General features: G+C 66.8%; 1 protein-coding gene across 1 annotated transcript; it reads left to right on the forward strand.

Moving 5' to 3' along the window:
- Nucleotides 1-2,688: 2,688 nt before the first annotated feature.
- MAP1S (microtubule associated protein 1S) lies at nt 2,689-12,610 on the forward strand. Its single transcript, XM_085311445.1, has 7 exons — nt 2,689-2,710; nt 2,807-2,932; nt 5,368-5,450; nt 5,602-5,742; nt 6,455-9,749; nt 10,002-10,219; nt 10,632-12,610. Exons 1-7 carry the CDS (start codon nt 2,689-2,691, stop codon nt 10,785-10,787), a joined length of 4,041 nt encoding a protein of 1,346 aa, XP_085167571.1. The 3' UTR covers nt 10,788-12,610.
- Nucleotides 12,611-15,002: the final 2,392 nt, after the last annotated feature.

Genomic DNA, 15,002 nt, shown 5'->3' on the forward strand with positions numbered 1-15,002 from the left:
ATCCCTGGGATCTGCCCCCCTGGATCCCTGGGATCTACGCCCTCTCCTGCCCTGGATCCCTGGGATCTGCCCCCTGGATCCCTGGGGTCTGCCCCCTCTCCTGCCCCTCTAGATCCCTGTGGATCTGACCTCTTTCCTGCCCTGGATCCCCAGGATCTGTGCCCCCCTGGATCCCTGGGACCTGCCCACTGAGATCCTCAGAATTTGCCCTCTCTCCCTCCCCTAGATCCCTGGGATCTGCCCCCCCTCATATCCCCAAAATCTGCCTTGGATGCTCGTGACCTGCCTGTTGGGATCCCCAGAATTTGTTCCCTCTCCTGCTCTGAACTCCCAGGACCTGCCCCCCTGGATCCCTGGGATCTGCCTTCTCTCCTGTTCTGAATCCCCACAACCCACCCACTGAGATCCCCAGGATTTGCCCTCTCTCCCTGCCCTGGATCCCTGCGACCTGCCCCCTGGATGCTCATGACCTGCCTGCTGGGATCCCCAGGGTCTGGCCTCTCCCCTGCCCCAGACCCCTGGGACCTGCCCCCCACGCTGACCCATGGGATCTGCCCCCTTTCTCCACCTCGGCTCCTGGGCTGGGGACCCGTGAGAGCTGCCCCTTCCCCCTGTGCAGTCACAGGGACTGGGATGCTGTGCTGGTCTGCACTGGTTTGCAGTGGGAGGGATGCTCGGCTCCCCCCTGTGCCRTGGGGTGTCCTTCCCGGCCCCGCTCTCGTCTCCCTGCTGGCAGCCATCCCCGACGCCTGGCTGGAGCTGGGAGTTTCCCCCTAAACCGTGGGGAACCCTGTCCGGGGCAGTGCCGTTCCGGCCCTCGCGGGACCCCGCAGGGCTGGGGGGTCCCTGGGGCTGCCAGTGTCCCTGGCACCCCGCGAGGACAAGGCCAAATCTCGCCGGCCCCGGGAAGGCCCAAAGCCCGGGAGGAGGCAAAGCTGCTTGGGAAACCGTCTGGAAAACGGCGTTGGCCRCGCGGGGCCGGAGCCCCAGTGTTCACCCAGCGCGTTGCGCAAAGCGCGTGCAACTCCGCGTTGCCCCCGCGCCGGTGCCCGGGCGTCTCTTACGCCATTGCCCGCCGGTTTGTGGGACCGTTAACCGCTCGGCGGGCTGGGGAGGAAGGGAGGGCGGGAATGGCTCCGGCGCGCTTGATGGGCCAACGYGCCGGTGGTGCCGGCAGCCGAGCTCCCGGTGAACCCCCGTGCGAGGCCGCTCTGCGGCACGAAGAGCCCGGCTCTGCGGCAGAGCCGGACGGGAGCTGCTGGGGTTTTGGGGCCGGGATCCCTGGGGATTTGCAGCTGATGCATTGTCCCGTGGTGGCGAGGGATTTCCAGGCTCCTGCCCTGGGTGCAGGGAGAGATGTCTGCATGAAGGAGGAGCGAACCCGTGCCAGGTATTCGGTGTCTGACAGGAGCCAGAGGTGTGCGGAGGCTCGTGCAGCCCTCCGAATCCTCCAGCACAGTGAAACCCCGTAACTGCTGTTTTTAAAGAAAGAGGTGCAGGGAAAGGTGGTGCCGTTGCCCCAGGGGCCGGGGTTTTGCTGGCAGAGCCCGTGCAGCCGTGAGTCACCGTGCAAGGTGCGTGCCTCGGGGAAGCCGCGCACCTGCACGGGCGAGCACCGGGTGCTGCTCTGCCTCCCCGGGGAGGGCTGGGCTGGCGGCACCGGGAGCGCCCGTGCCGGGAGCTGCAGGATCGSCAGTGCTGCGATCTCTCTGGCTGCGCCTGGATTTCGGCACTGGGTCCGCTCTCGGGAGTTTAACTGGCGTTTGCAGCGTTGCTGCAGGTGTTCCTGCCGTGGTCTGCCTTGGCAGCTGGCTACRTCTCCGGGAGTCCTCGGGGAGGTGGCGTCAGCCTTGTGCCASGGGTCACAGCGCAGTCCCCGTCTCCCTGCCCCACTGCATCCTGTTAGAGTTCGGACAGCAGTGCGGAGTCTGGAAATCTGCTGAGCGTGGGGTCGGTGCTGGGGGTGTCCTGCTGGCATGAGCACGACGGCCGCTCGCCTGGGCTGGGAACGGCGCCCTGGGGAAGGCTGAGGGCTGCCGGCGTCGATGGGAGGCCGCGAACTGACTCACATCCTGGAAAGCCGCGTGCGGGGCGCCTGGGGACCCATCCGCTCCGGCCRAGCGCGGCCCGGCCAAAGCAGCCCRGGGCTCGGCCTGCGCTGCGGGTCCGCAGCAAGCAAGAGGCGCTGAGCTGGGGAGGGGGCTGGGGCTGTGTCCAGGGTCCGTCCTGCAGCCGTGGGGAGGTGGGGGCAGCTCTGCTCCCTCCCGTGAAAAGGCCCCACGCGCTAGCTGGGGGCACTGGGCCAACGCTGCCCCCCTGCTCTCCTCCCCCAGGCTCAGAGGGAGGTAGGAGGGGGATGAGAGCAGASGCGGTGGGGACGGTCCCCGCTGCGGCTGGGTGGGGAGCGCAGCGCTGGCTGCGGGAGCTGCAGCGGCTGCTCAGCATCCCCGGCTCAGCCGGATTGCCTGGGTCTTACGTAAGCCGGTGCCATGCCAGGGATTAGGGAGGTGGTGATGCGAGGCAGGCCTGGCCCCTGAGCGTGCTGCGGCTCGGCGAGGGGGCTGCCAGCATGGGGCACGGGCCCCCCGGCATTYGTGCGCTCAGCACTAGGGCTGGGCGCTCGCTGTCGCTTGCGGCTTGCTGAGGTTGGGCAGTGGCGATGCCAGCTGTGCTCTGGGGACGGGGACGATGGGTGCTAACACGTCCTCAGGTGCAGCGGTGGCTCAGGGTGCAGCGGCTGGGCACTGGGAGCTCTCCGGCAAGGGTTGGTGCCTTGCGCCTCCTGCGTGCCCTCGCGCCCGGGGCTGATCCTTCCCGCCCTGTCTCGCAGGCATCCGCTCCTGGGACATCGACCTCACAGCCTGCAACCTGGATGAACAGCTAAAGCTCTTCGTGTCCCGCCACTCGGCCACCTTCTCCAGCATCGTGAAAGGTGAGTCTGGGAGCGGGGCGAACCCCTGCCTCTTCCCGGCTGGAGCTGAGCCTTTGGAGCCTGCTGGAGGCAGCACCCCGTGGCCCCMGATGCACCCGGCTCGCCAAGGACGCTCGGGCTCGTGCCTTCTCTGTCGCAGAGTGAGCGTGGGCTGGAGCGCACGTCTGCAGGGTCCTCGCCTGACCCGATGGCTGTGTTTAATTCATGCRTCTCCAGAGGGGATGGGGTACGAGTGAGGTGACTGCGGCGCTGCCGCAAGCTGGGGCCTTGCCCTCGCTGGCTGCTGTTTGCTGAGCTGGGCAAACATTTAGCCGTGTCTATAAAACGGCTTTTGTGCTGAGCTGGTTGCGTGCTCCCTCCCTGATGCTGTCCCAGGCCTCAGGACAGGTCCTCGCTGGGGGAGCTGCTCGTGCCTGGCCGGGCTGCCCATGTCCCTCGCTGTTCCTCCGAGCGAGGCTGGCTCTCACCAATGCGGGGAGCTGGGGTGTCCCCCGAGGCAGGCCAGGGCTGACGCAGGCTGGGAAGAGCATCAAGGTCTGCCCTGGGGATGAAACAGYGTCTCCGGGACTGGCTGCTCCCACCCTTGTCTCGTGGGCTGGAGCGGCTCCGGGTGCATCGCGGAGAAAGGCCGGCTTGTTCCAGCGCGGCGTGGGAGCCGGCCGTGCCGGGATGCTGCGGCGGCGCCTGAGGGGTAGGAGGTGTGAGCAGCCCCCGCAGCCGCCGGAGCCCGTGCCGGGGTGGGCACCGTCCCCACCGCCCCCGGCRCAGCCGGGAACAGACTCTGCTTTGTGCCGAGCAGCTGCTGCAGCCGGTGGCTGGTGCGTGGGGGTGACGGAGGCTCYGGCCGGCTCAGCGGGGGCCCGAGCCAAGCTGCAGGGCCCTTCCTGGGCTCAGCCCCTCWCCAGGGCTCTGGTCGGGGGAACAGCAACTTCCAGGACTCCCCGCTCATCGGCTCTGCCCGAAATCTGTGCATTAGTGCCTTGTGGAGCTGCTTGCTTTCGCCAAGCAGGAGCTGCCCTGGTGCTGGCCTGGCCTCAGGGGATGCGGTACCTGTCGTCCTGCTGGGTGCCTGCCCGGGTGCCCCCAGCTGCAAGGAGCATCAGAGGGACCAGCTTCTCCCTCATGCTTCGAGGCAGCCCCAGGGCGGGAGCCCACCTCTCCTTCGGTGTTCCCTGCCAATCCCACTGCACACACTGGCTCTGGAGCTTGGAAACATGGTCAAAAGAGCTCCCAGTTCTGGGGGAACCTTTCTTCTTTGGGAGGAGGGTGGTTTGGTTGGGGGTCACGCAAGGAGACACGAGGTTCTGCAGTGGGAACCACCTCGGTCTCCTGCTCCTTTGCGTGTTGGAGCCCAAACCTCTTGCCATTCCTCGTGGGAGGCGGGGAGGTGCTGCYGGGGCAGAAGGGCAAAGTGATCCTGGTGTGCTCTGGCTGCCCAAGCCCTCGGGCCCTGTCTGGGCTGTGGCCAGCCAGGCTGGCGGCAGTAGGACTGAGCCCCGTGATCCCCACGTGCCCCTGCCTATGGCAAAGCCACTTCCTTCGCGTGCCATGAGGCTGGACCGTTCCCCTCCGGAGCTGGCGTCCTCCAGGCAGCTTTGCCCAGCCCGAGATGGGACATCGCCGCCGGCTCTGGCCCTGGGAGCGTGGTGCTCCTTGGGGTCCGGCTGTGTGGAGGGCTGCGGTTTCCCACGGCAGTGTATCCGAGAAGCTGCTGAACAGGCCATTGCCCTTGGCCCTCTGGAGTTGCTGCTTCCACTTCTCCCTCTGAGGACATGCTGCTCTGGAAGATGTCTTCCCCGCCACGTCCCCTTGTCTTCCCCGTGCAGGCAGAAGGTCACCCCAGGGCAGGACGCTGTTGCGGGCAGTGAACAGGTCTCCGTGGGCTCTCCAGGCTTCCTCTTTGGGCCTGGGGGAGGGGGGGTCAGGGCCTGGCTGGAGCTAGGAYGCCTGGGTTCCTCCTCACTCCCTGGGGAGCGGAGCTGTTGCCTGCCTGGTCCGGGCAGATGCAGTGCTGYGACTGCGGTGGGTGCCTAGGGCTCATGCCGTGGCTCTTGGGTGGGCAGGTAGCACACAGGTGATGCAGCCCCGCTCACAGAGGAGAGGAGGGCATGGCCCCAGCCTGTCCAGCCCCTTCTTCCTCCCCTCCCTGCGACAGGAAGGAGGCAAGGAAACGTGTCCTACAGCTCAGCAGATCCGCTGGCCTCTGCAGTGTCCGGCTGATGGCCAGGAGCGGATTGGTGGCTGTCCCTCTTGTGCAGCAGGAGTGGGTAGGCTTTGTCCCCACCACCACCTTGGCCATGTRCTGGCCCCTCATCTCCAGGTGGGGCAAGCCTGAGCCAGCCATGGGGCAGCCAAACTGCAAGGTTCTCCCTCGAGGTCCTTAGTGTTTTGGAGAAGGTGGTGCCGGGCCAGGTGTCAGCCCTCATTCCCCGCAGGTCAGCGGACCCTCCACCACCGGGGAGATGTGCTGGAGACCCTGGTGCTGCTCAACCCTTCGGATAAGTCCCTGTGCGACGAGGTGAGCAGAGGGGATCCAGAGCATGGGATGGGGTGTGGGATGTGTGTCGTTTTTCACCCCAGCCTGCACAGAGCAGCTTGTGGGGTAGGGCTGTGGGATGGGATCCAGGTGGGGACACAAYGTCCTCACGTCCATTCCCTCCCGTCCTCAGCTGCGGAACCTCATCACAGACGTGTCCCAGCACAAGCTGCTGGTGTTCGCGGGGCCCTGCGTGGAGGAGACGGGGGAGCTGATGCTGCAGACGGGCTGCTTCTCGCTGAGGGACTTCATCCAGATCTTCACAGACAAGGAGGTGCGGTGCTGGGCCRTCAGGGCCCTGCTTCCCTGTTCTCCTGCAGCCAGGAGGGAGAGCTTGTCTGGCAAATGGTGTCTGTAGCCCAGAGGAGGAGCTGCCTTAATCCCCCCCCTGCTCCCCGAGGCTGGATTTGACTGGGGCTGGGCTGAGCGCGCAGTCCCCGAGCCTGGCTGTTGGTGTGCAGGGGGACACGGGTGGAGGGGAGGCTGCAGTCTGGCGCTGTCTGCGCTGGCGGAGCGACTGTCTGCTCACGTTCTCCAGCGTCCCCGCAGGGAGCCGGGCACGGCGGTGGAGTGAGGCAAGAGGCTTGCTGAGCCCTCTGCCGTCTGCTCTGCAGGCGGACGCGCTGCCTCTCGTGGCCGACACGTTCCTCCCTCTGCAGCGTGGGGCTGGGAGGGAGCTGGAGCTGGGAAACAGCAGCTTGCGGGGGCTCGGCTGCATCCTGCTCCTGAGCCCCAGCTGGGGCTGGGTGCGAGTCAGGCACCAGCACCCTGTGGGCATCGTGCCTGCATCCAGCACCGAGCGATCGGCAGGGGATGGGCTTCTGGAAGCCCCCAGCTCCTCTGTGCTTGCTAAGGGAGGGTGGGCTGAGGTTCCCTATGGGCTGCCCCATCTCAGATGGGAGCCCAAGGTGCTGCCCAGCCTGGGTGCCCCATGCAGGATGAGGTGACCAGGGCCTGAAGCTCTGACTTTCCCTGTGCCCTCACAGGTAGGAGAGATGCTGAGCTCTGCAGACCCCTCTGCCAAGGCCAGGCTGACCATCAGCTGCCCTGACTTTGGAGAGTGGAAGGACTCGGGTCTGGACCATCACAACCTCCAGGACTTCATTGAGCTGCGATACAACCCAGGCTGCATCCTGCCAGAGATGGAGGGTCTGGAGGAGTTCGTGGAGTATCTTTCRGAGTCCCTGGAGCCACAGTCTCCCTTTGACCTCCTTGAGCCCCCCACCATGGTCGGCTTCCTCAAGCTCTCCAAGCCCTGCTGCTATATCTTCCCGGGCGGGAGAGGGGACTCAGCCTTCTTTGCTGTCAATGGCTTCAACGTGCTGGTGAATGGGGGCTCCAACCCCAAGTCATCCTTCTGGAAGCTGGTCCGGCACCTGGACCGCATTGACTCCATCCTGGTGACGCACGCAGGCACTGACAGCTTGCCTGGTGTCAACAGCCTGCTGCAGAGGAAGCTGGCAGAGCTGGAGGAGGACCCATCCCAGGGCTCGCAGGGCAATGGGGACTGGGCGAAGAACCTCATCTCTCCAGAGCTGGGCGTTGTGTTTCTCAACGCCTCTGAGAAGCTGAAGGACATTGAGGGCAACTCCCGGGTGCTGAAGAGCTGTGATGAGGCTGCCCTGACCCTGCACTACCTGGACAAGCTGGGCATCCGCCCCAATCCACTGGCTCGGGACAGCAGCCCCCGCGTGGAGCCCACTGTCCTYTTCCAGAAGATGGGGGTCGGCCGGTTGGACATGTACGTCCTGAACCCTGTGAAGGGCACCAAGGAGCTAGAGTTCCTCATGCAGCACTGGTCAGGCAATAGCTACCCCAAAGAACAGGACTTGCCCCTGCAGTGTCTGACCTCCATTTGCGCCCTGCTTGTCTGGCACCCTGTCAATCCCTCCGAGAAGATCATCCGGGTCCTCTTCCCTGGTTGCACTCCACAGGCCCGCATCCTGGAGGGACTGGAGAAGGTGAAGCACCTGGAGTTCCTTAAGCACCCTGTGGTCACCAAGAATGACTTGAAAGGGCTGTCTGTGCCCCAGCCTGAGAAGCAGCTCAAGCAGAAGAGGGCAGAGAGCAAGGAGAGCCTGAAGTCTGCTTCCAAGTTGAGTCTGGTGGACGCTGGGACACCAGTGCCAAAGGAGAAAGTTCCAAAGACGGAGAGGAAGGAGGTGAAGTCAGGGACCAAGGAGAAACCGAGATCACTGGGGGAGACTACTAGAACAGTGTCAGAGGAGGAGAGAACCAAGGATGCTCGAGCCAAGCTGGACTCCTCAATGGAAAAGCTCAAAATGGACACRAAACCAAAGGTGAGTAAGGAGAAAACAGTGCCCAAGAAGGAGCCTATTCCCCGAAAAGAGGAGAAGAAGCCAGTGAAGAAGGAAGATGGGACTGAGGTGAAGGGTGAAGCCAGGAAGGAGGTGAAGACAGTGAAGAAGGAAGTGAAGGCTGAAACACTGCGAAAGGATGTGAAGGACAGCAAGGCAGAGGATAAGGGGGCTGCAAAACCCCCAGCCCGGAAAACACCAGGCCCAGACACTCGCAAACCCTTGGCCAAGACTGGGAGCATCAAGAAATCCACCCTCAAGAAGGAGCCAGAGAARCCCAAGGCCAAAGCACCCAAGGAGGCGGGTAGCAAGAAGGAGCCAGGGGCATTGGATAGTTCCAAGTCCCCCTCCCCTGAGGACGTGCTGCCAGAGGCTGAGCCAGGCCGGGGGGCTGCGTCACCAGGAGCGGAAGGGAGGAAGAAGGAGGAGTCAACAGATGAAGGCATCACCACGGCAGAGAGTGAGCTGGAGCCATCCCCGCTGGAGAATGGGGAGGCCGGGGTGCGCGCCGGGCCAGGGGCTGCAGACTTGGGCTGCATGGAGAATGGCCTGGAGGACCCCGACAGCCCCCAGCGCTTCCGCTACCTCGAGAGCAGCCCTTTCAAAGCCATTGGCCCCCCATCACCCCTGGCCAAGACCCCCAAGAGCGACCGCAGCGTCAACTTCGACCTCACGCCCACTGGGCTGCTCAACCACTGCGCAGAGGGGGGCGAGGACCCTTGCGGCAGCTCCGAGGAGAAGACTCTAGAGATGATGTCTCCAGCCAGCTCGGGGCCTGCCAGTGCCGGACACACTCCCTTCCACCAGTCCCCGGTGGACGAGGCAGGAGAGGAGCCGGGTGCTGGCACCAACGCCAACAAGCAACCCAACTCCTGGCCRCCGGCTGCGGCGAAAGCCTCGCATGACAGCTCTGGCTCCTCGCAGGAGAAGCAGATGGGCTGCCTTTCCCTGAGCCCCTTCAAGGACGACGTCCCCGATGTGTCCCCTACCATCACCACCCCCTCTCTGCCAGCCGAAGTGGGGTCCCCGCACTCCACCGAGGTGGACGAGTCGCTCTCCGTCTCCTTTGAGCAGGTGCTGCCCCCCGTGAGCGAGTCCCCCCAGGAAGAAGGGGGGAACCGGCCCCACAGGGCCAGCCTGACCCCGGAGCCGGACGCTGCGGCCGCCAAGGGTGGGCTGTCGCTGCCCCTGCGGCCCTGCCACCACCCGCAGCGGGCGGACGGGGACGGGCCGCCGCGCCACGGGCGCCGCTCCGACTCGCCCCACGACGTGGACCTGTGCCTGGTGTCGCCCTGCGAGTTCGAGCACCCCAAGTCRGAGCGGTCGCCCTCCGCCAACGTCAGCCCCCGGGACTTGTCGGACAGCGACCTGTCGCAGGAGATGGCGCAGCCCCTGGCGCAGCGCCGGAGCCAGGCACGCAAGCCGGGGGGCGAGACGCCCCCCACCTCCGTGAGCGAGTCGCTGCCCACCCTCTCTGACTCTGACGTCCCTCCGGCCACCGAGGACTGCCCCTCCATCCTGGCTGACGGGCTGGAGTCGGATGAGGACTYGGAGCACCCTGCCCGGGGCCTCATGAGGGCCCGCGACCCGCTCCCAGCCCCCATGAAGGACCCCTGCCCCATCCCTGCCCAGCCTGGCATCTGCATGGTGGACCCTGAGGCCCTGCCAGCCGACCAGATCCGCTCGGGGAAGAAGGAGCTCCCCAGCAAGGTGAAGAGGACCCCATCCCGCGTGGGCTCGGCACCCGCCGCCCCGAAAGCCGAACCCCCCAAGCACTCCACCCTGGGCTCCAAGGCCCGGGGCCCCGCGAGCTCGGCCCGTGACGCTGGGGACAAGGCCAGGCTGCCTCCTGGGGACAGGAAAGGCCCCTATGGTGGGGCAGCTGGGGACTCCCGTGCCCCTGGGACCGCCCGCAGCGCTGGAGCCAGGCCGCTGGCAGCAGCTGGCAGGGCGTCTCCAGCAGGTAAGGCCTGGGGTCCCCGTGGGGCTGGAGGGAGGGGGCTACGAGCTGTGGCTGCTCCTGGGTTTATCTTGGTGCAGGAGCAGGGCTTTGGCTCCGGGGCAGCTCTGGTTTCCCCATACTGGAGCAGCTCGGAGCCGCTGCTGGGGTGACGCGGTCTGAGGGTTTGGGGTGCGGTGCGCGTAGTGCCCTGGGGACAAGGGTGGCTTGGGRCTGCCCCTCGCGGCCCACAGCGCTGCATCCCTGTCCTCGCAGGCTCGCGGGCCGCGGCCCCTCCAGGCCCCCCCGTCTACGTGGACCTGGCCTACCTACCCAGCTCGTGGAGCGCCCGGACGGTGGACGAGGAGTTCTTCCGTCGCGTGCGCTCCCTCTGCTACGTGGTGAGCGGTGACGACCACCTCAAGGAGGGCGTCATGCGGACCATCCTGGATGCCCTGCTCACCGGCAAGCACCAGTGGGGCACCGACATCCAGGTGAGCCCAGAGGGGCCCCGGGGGGATGTGGCTCTGAGACAGCCCTGCCCAGTAGGACTTGCCCCAGAGCCATTCCAGGGTCTGACCTTCAACCTGGGAGTCCTTGTGGGCACAGCCCCTGTGCTGCTGCAGCGCATGAGCCTGGGGCTTGCCCCCAGCAGGCTGCCCTGTGCCTCGGTTTCCCCTGTGGAGCAGCAGGATGGATGTGGTGAAAATAAGGGGAGGAGATGGAGAGCAGATGCCCCACAGGCTTCCCTGGAGTGTTTCCAGCCCCTTTCAAAGTGAGACAAGTCCATTAGCTGTGGCCGTGAAATGACTTAGCTCTGGGCCCCGGTGCTGGGGAGACCTGTGGCTGGGGTGAGGGGTCCGGCTGGACTGGGGCGGTGAGCCGGTGCTGTCGGTGTCTCCACAGGTGACCCTGATCCCCACCTTTGACTCACTGGTGATGCATGAGTGGTACCAGGAGACCCACGACCGGCAGCAGGAGCTGGGCATCACGGTGCTGGGCAGCAACAGCACCGTGGCCATGCAGGATGAGACCTTCCCCGCCTGCAAGGTGGAGTTCTGAGGAGAGCTGTGGTGGCGTGACCCTACCTGGCCGAGAGGAGGAGGTGGCATGGGCTTCATCCCCACCTTCTTCCTCCTCAGCGTGCCTCCCCTTCCCTCCCTTCCTCCCCATGGCTCAGGGCTGTGCTGGCCGCTGAGCCTCAGAGGGGAGGGAGGGGAAGGGTCTGCTGGGGAGGAAGGATGTGGGGTCGTCCCCTCCCTCTGGACTGGCAGGGCTCCTGTGGGGCCCGCGGCACCCACACGTGCCGCACCGTCACGCACCGTGTGGTTAGCGCATGCCCACGCCGGAGCCACGCACTCCTCGCTCTGCACCGCCGCAGGCCTGGGGGGCTGGAGTGACCCTGCCTTTGGGGGGCAGGATCCATCCCCTCCCGYGTCCAGCTGCGGTGCTGAGCCGTTTCCCGGCAGGCAGCAAGCCTGAGCCGTGCTCGACTTACAGGGTAACTTTTTGTTGTTTGCTGTTCCTACCCCGGACCCAGATCAGCCACTACTGCCCTCCCGGGGCGGGGGGGGAGCCGGGCCCCCTTCCCGGGGGAGCCGAGCCAGGACGACTCGGCCGCCCGCCCGCCCGCGGAGCCGCCCCGCGGCTTTCCCGGCCCCGCGGGGCTCGGGCCGCGGCGGCTGCTCCCCGGCACTACAGCGCCTGGCTTCGCCCCCCGCCCCGTCCCGCTCCGCGGGCGCTGCCCCGACTGCATGGCCGGCACCTCGGCACTCCTCGCCACCGGGCGCCACGGGAAAGGGGCCGGGAGCGGGGTGGGCAGGGGCTTTGCTACACCACCATCTGTCTCACTGTCCGTGTTTCCTCCGTCTGTGGCACCGGTGCGAGCAAGGAAGAGTCTCGAGGGGGGACAGGAGCCCTCCAGGTCCTGCTAAGAGCAGTTGTGTGCTTTCTTCCCTCTCCATCGCGGCCCCTCCTGTCCTCTCGTCCTCATGGGCAGCACCTGGAGGCTTTGTTCTCCGCTGAGCTGAGACCTGCCAGCTCGCTGCACCGATGGCTCTTCCCTCCCTCCCTGCCAGCAAAGGCGCCCGGCGCGGGGCCAGGCCGGCTCTCCCTTCCCCGGCCCGGCCCGTGCAGCGGGCTGGGCTGCGGAAAGCAGCTCTCCCTCCCCTCGGCCCCTGCCGCCCTCGAGTAGCTGGATGAGAAACCAAATGTCACGTGCAATTTTTAAGGGGTTTTGTGTGTTGAGCTGGGACCAGGGGGGTGCAGCAGGGGCCGAGCGGGCACCGGAGCGAGGGCTCGTCCCCTTCCCTCGTCCCTCCCGCGGGAGCGGGGGCCGCGCTCTGCCTCCGCTCGCGGTCCCTGCCGGCCCCCGGGTCGAGGGCAAACACTAACCAGTTTTGTAGGGGGCTCCTTGCTGGCTCTTTTTGTAATGACTTTTTAAAAAAAAGAAAAGAGAAAAAAATAGAAAACAGAAGAAACTGAACAAACCAAAACTGTTCCTGCGGGAGGTTCTTATTTATCTGTGGTTGCCACTGTGAGGCTGCGGCCCCTCGGCCCCCAGCCCTGGGGACCGGCTCGTGGCCGCAGGGGCCTTTTTACATTTGATTGTATTGTCCTACGTGTTAGGGGACGGGGGGTGGGGGGATTGAATGTTTCACCTTTAGTGCTTTATATATTTTTTCTTAGCTGGAAGCTGTTTTTAATGTTGGAGGGGCGGCGGGAGCCGCAGCCCCCTGCCCGGGGCTGCAGTCCTGCCCGCGCCGCCGGGCCGCGGCGGTTGTCACTGCTAGATGTACGGACACCGGCACGCACCCCCGTGTTGCACACGATGTTACGGTTTGGCAAATGTATTGAAAACAAGCATTAAAGAGATAATAGCTCGACGCTGCTGTCCGCCTCTGCGTGTTCGGGGGAGGCAGGAGGGGCTGCGGCCCTGGCGTGGGAGCGGGAGCGGGGCTGAGCGGGCCCCGGACGTGGGCCCAGCTGTGCTGGTGCTACACGGCTGAGGATGCATGAGGAGTTTCCATGGCAACTGCCTGCATCCCTGCCGGAGCAGTGCTGCTGCGCAGAAGAGGGGGCCGGCCCCCCGCGGCACGCGCGGCCCCCGGGCTGCGGCTGCGGGGCCGAGCGGGCCCCCAGCTCCCGGAGACCCGCGGTTCGGCTTGGGCAGAGCAGCACGACGCGGGGCCGTGGGATGATCCCTCGTTCCTTTTCGGCTATACGAGCCAAAAGGGGAGCCAAAAGGGAACGTTAAGCTGCTGCTGGAGGAGGGCTGGCAAAAGCCCTCCTTGCGAAGGCAGAGGTTTCCCCAGCTACGACTGTACAGTTTGCGAGCTGCCGCYGGGCTGGGGGATGCTGGGGGGTTTCGGCCGCGTCTGCAAGCGCGGCAGAGCAAGGCTGCGTGGGGGGGTGCGTGCTGATAGCGCCCAGCCTGGCCCCGTGCAGCCCGGGGCGCCGCTGCTGCAGCGGGGCCCGAGCCCAGCGCCCGCGAGGGCTGCTGCTCTGCCGACGGACCCCGCTGCCGGGTGAAGCGCTGAGCGCCGCGACTGCGGCAAGACCAGCGCTCAAAAGCAGCCATGGAGAGCGGGGAAAGTCGAGGGGTGTCGCGCATCGAGCACGAACAAAGAGAGCAGGCGAGGCGCACGCGCGGCGAGGGGGCTCAGCAATGCTCAGCACGTGCATGGTGGGGGGCTCAGCACGTGCACGGCGAGGGGCTCAGTGCGTGCACAGTGATGCTCAGCACGTGCACGGCGAGGGGCTCAGTGCGTGCACAGTGATGCCCAGCACGTGCATGACGAGGGGGCTCAGCCCAGACCTGTGTTCGGCCGCTGGCAGCTGCCGTTTGGGCCCCCGTGCAAAGGCCGACGGAAAGCAGAACCAAAGCCGCGGCGCGGCGCAGACGAGGGCCACGGCGCGCTCACCCCGCAGCGGAGCTGCCCAGGCCCTGCAGGCGCGGCGCAGCCGGAGGACGGACATCGCCTGCAGTGCTGCAAAACGATCCTGTCCCTGGGGACTGGCAGGTGCTTAAAGAGCTCGACAGGACAAAAGGAAGAGCCACCGAAGCCCTCCGCGCGCCGCAGCGCCCCTGGGCCGTCCCCGCTCCGCCGCGGTGCCGGCTCCGCGGGGGCTCCTGGCCGGGGCTCGGCGCGTTTCCCAGTCTCAGGGGCTGGTTCCCCGTACCGGCGGGGGCGTTCCTGTTTGACTCGCTGCGAGAGCTCGCGTGACGCGCCGGAGGGGAACTGCGGGAAAGGGCACGGGAAGCGGGTGCAGGCAGGGACCCCGGTGCTGCGGTGGGAGCCCGGCACGGTGCTCGGAGCCAGACGCGGCTGCACCCAGGCCGCCGGCTCCTGCACCTGGCTCTGGCCGGTCGTTCCTCAGTTTCCTCCGAACCACGTCCCGTGGGTCGTATCCTGCCCTGCGTCTTTGACGGCTTGCAGCAGCGTGCCGCCTGCCAYGAGCCCGGCAGGGCCGCCGCCAGCGTGGCGAGGAGGCGGCGGGCACGGCGCGGCGCAGCTGGCCGCCCGGGTGCGCGTCTCCCGGCATCCCCCCGCCGCGCAGCTGCCGGCGGCAGCGGAGCCGCCCGCCGTGGTGTCAGCCGGAGCCGGAGCATGAGCTCACCGCGGCCGCGAGACGTGGGGTGTCGCGGGAGGGGTGCAGAGCCGAGCCGGGCTGGTGGCGCCTCGCTTGCCACCGCCGGGCAGGGAGCTGCAAGCGGCGCTGGACAAGGTGGGATTAGGCGCCGTCTGGTCCCCGCGGCGGGGGCAGGACGCGGCATTCGGCGCGCTGCGGGCTCACCCGCGCTGCGTGCGGGATTAACAGCATCAGCGATTGCCACCATTAGCTCCGTGTGGCCAGGAGCTATTAGCCCCGGGGAGCTGCATCAGCTCGGGTGCAGGACGGGCGCGGGGGGGGGGGGTGAGGCGGGGGCGCAGCCCCGCGTGGGAGCACCTGCTCCCACCCACGGCCACGCGCGGGTGTGGAGCCCCCGGCTCGGCTCCCCGTGGGTGCCTGGCTGGGGGGTTTGGCGGCTCCGGGCTGGGGGAGGGGGGTTGCACCTGCTCGTGCACCCCCGCGCTGCCGGGGCCTCCCCGCCCCGGGGTCCCCTCGCTGCTCCCCTCTGCCCCGGGGCCACCTCCCGGCGGGGGCGGGGGCCGGGGGGGGTTCTCGAGCGCGGAGGCCTCTGTCTCTTTAAATATGCAAATCGACCCCCTCCCAAATAGCAACATCGCCAGCGGTCGGACCAATCGGAGGCGGCGGCTGTTTCCTTTTGTAACC

The sequence above is a fragment of the Rhea americana genome, unplaced genomic scaffold (genome assembly GCF_003343005.1).
Source record: "Rhea americana isolate MKP2758 unplaced genomic scaffold, rheAme1 scaffold_341, whole genome shotgun sequence".
In the NCBI taxonomy this organism is placed as follows: domain Eukaryota; kingdom Metazoa; phylum Chordata; class Aves; order Rheiformes; family Rheidae; genus Rhea; species Rhea americana.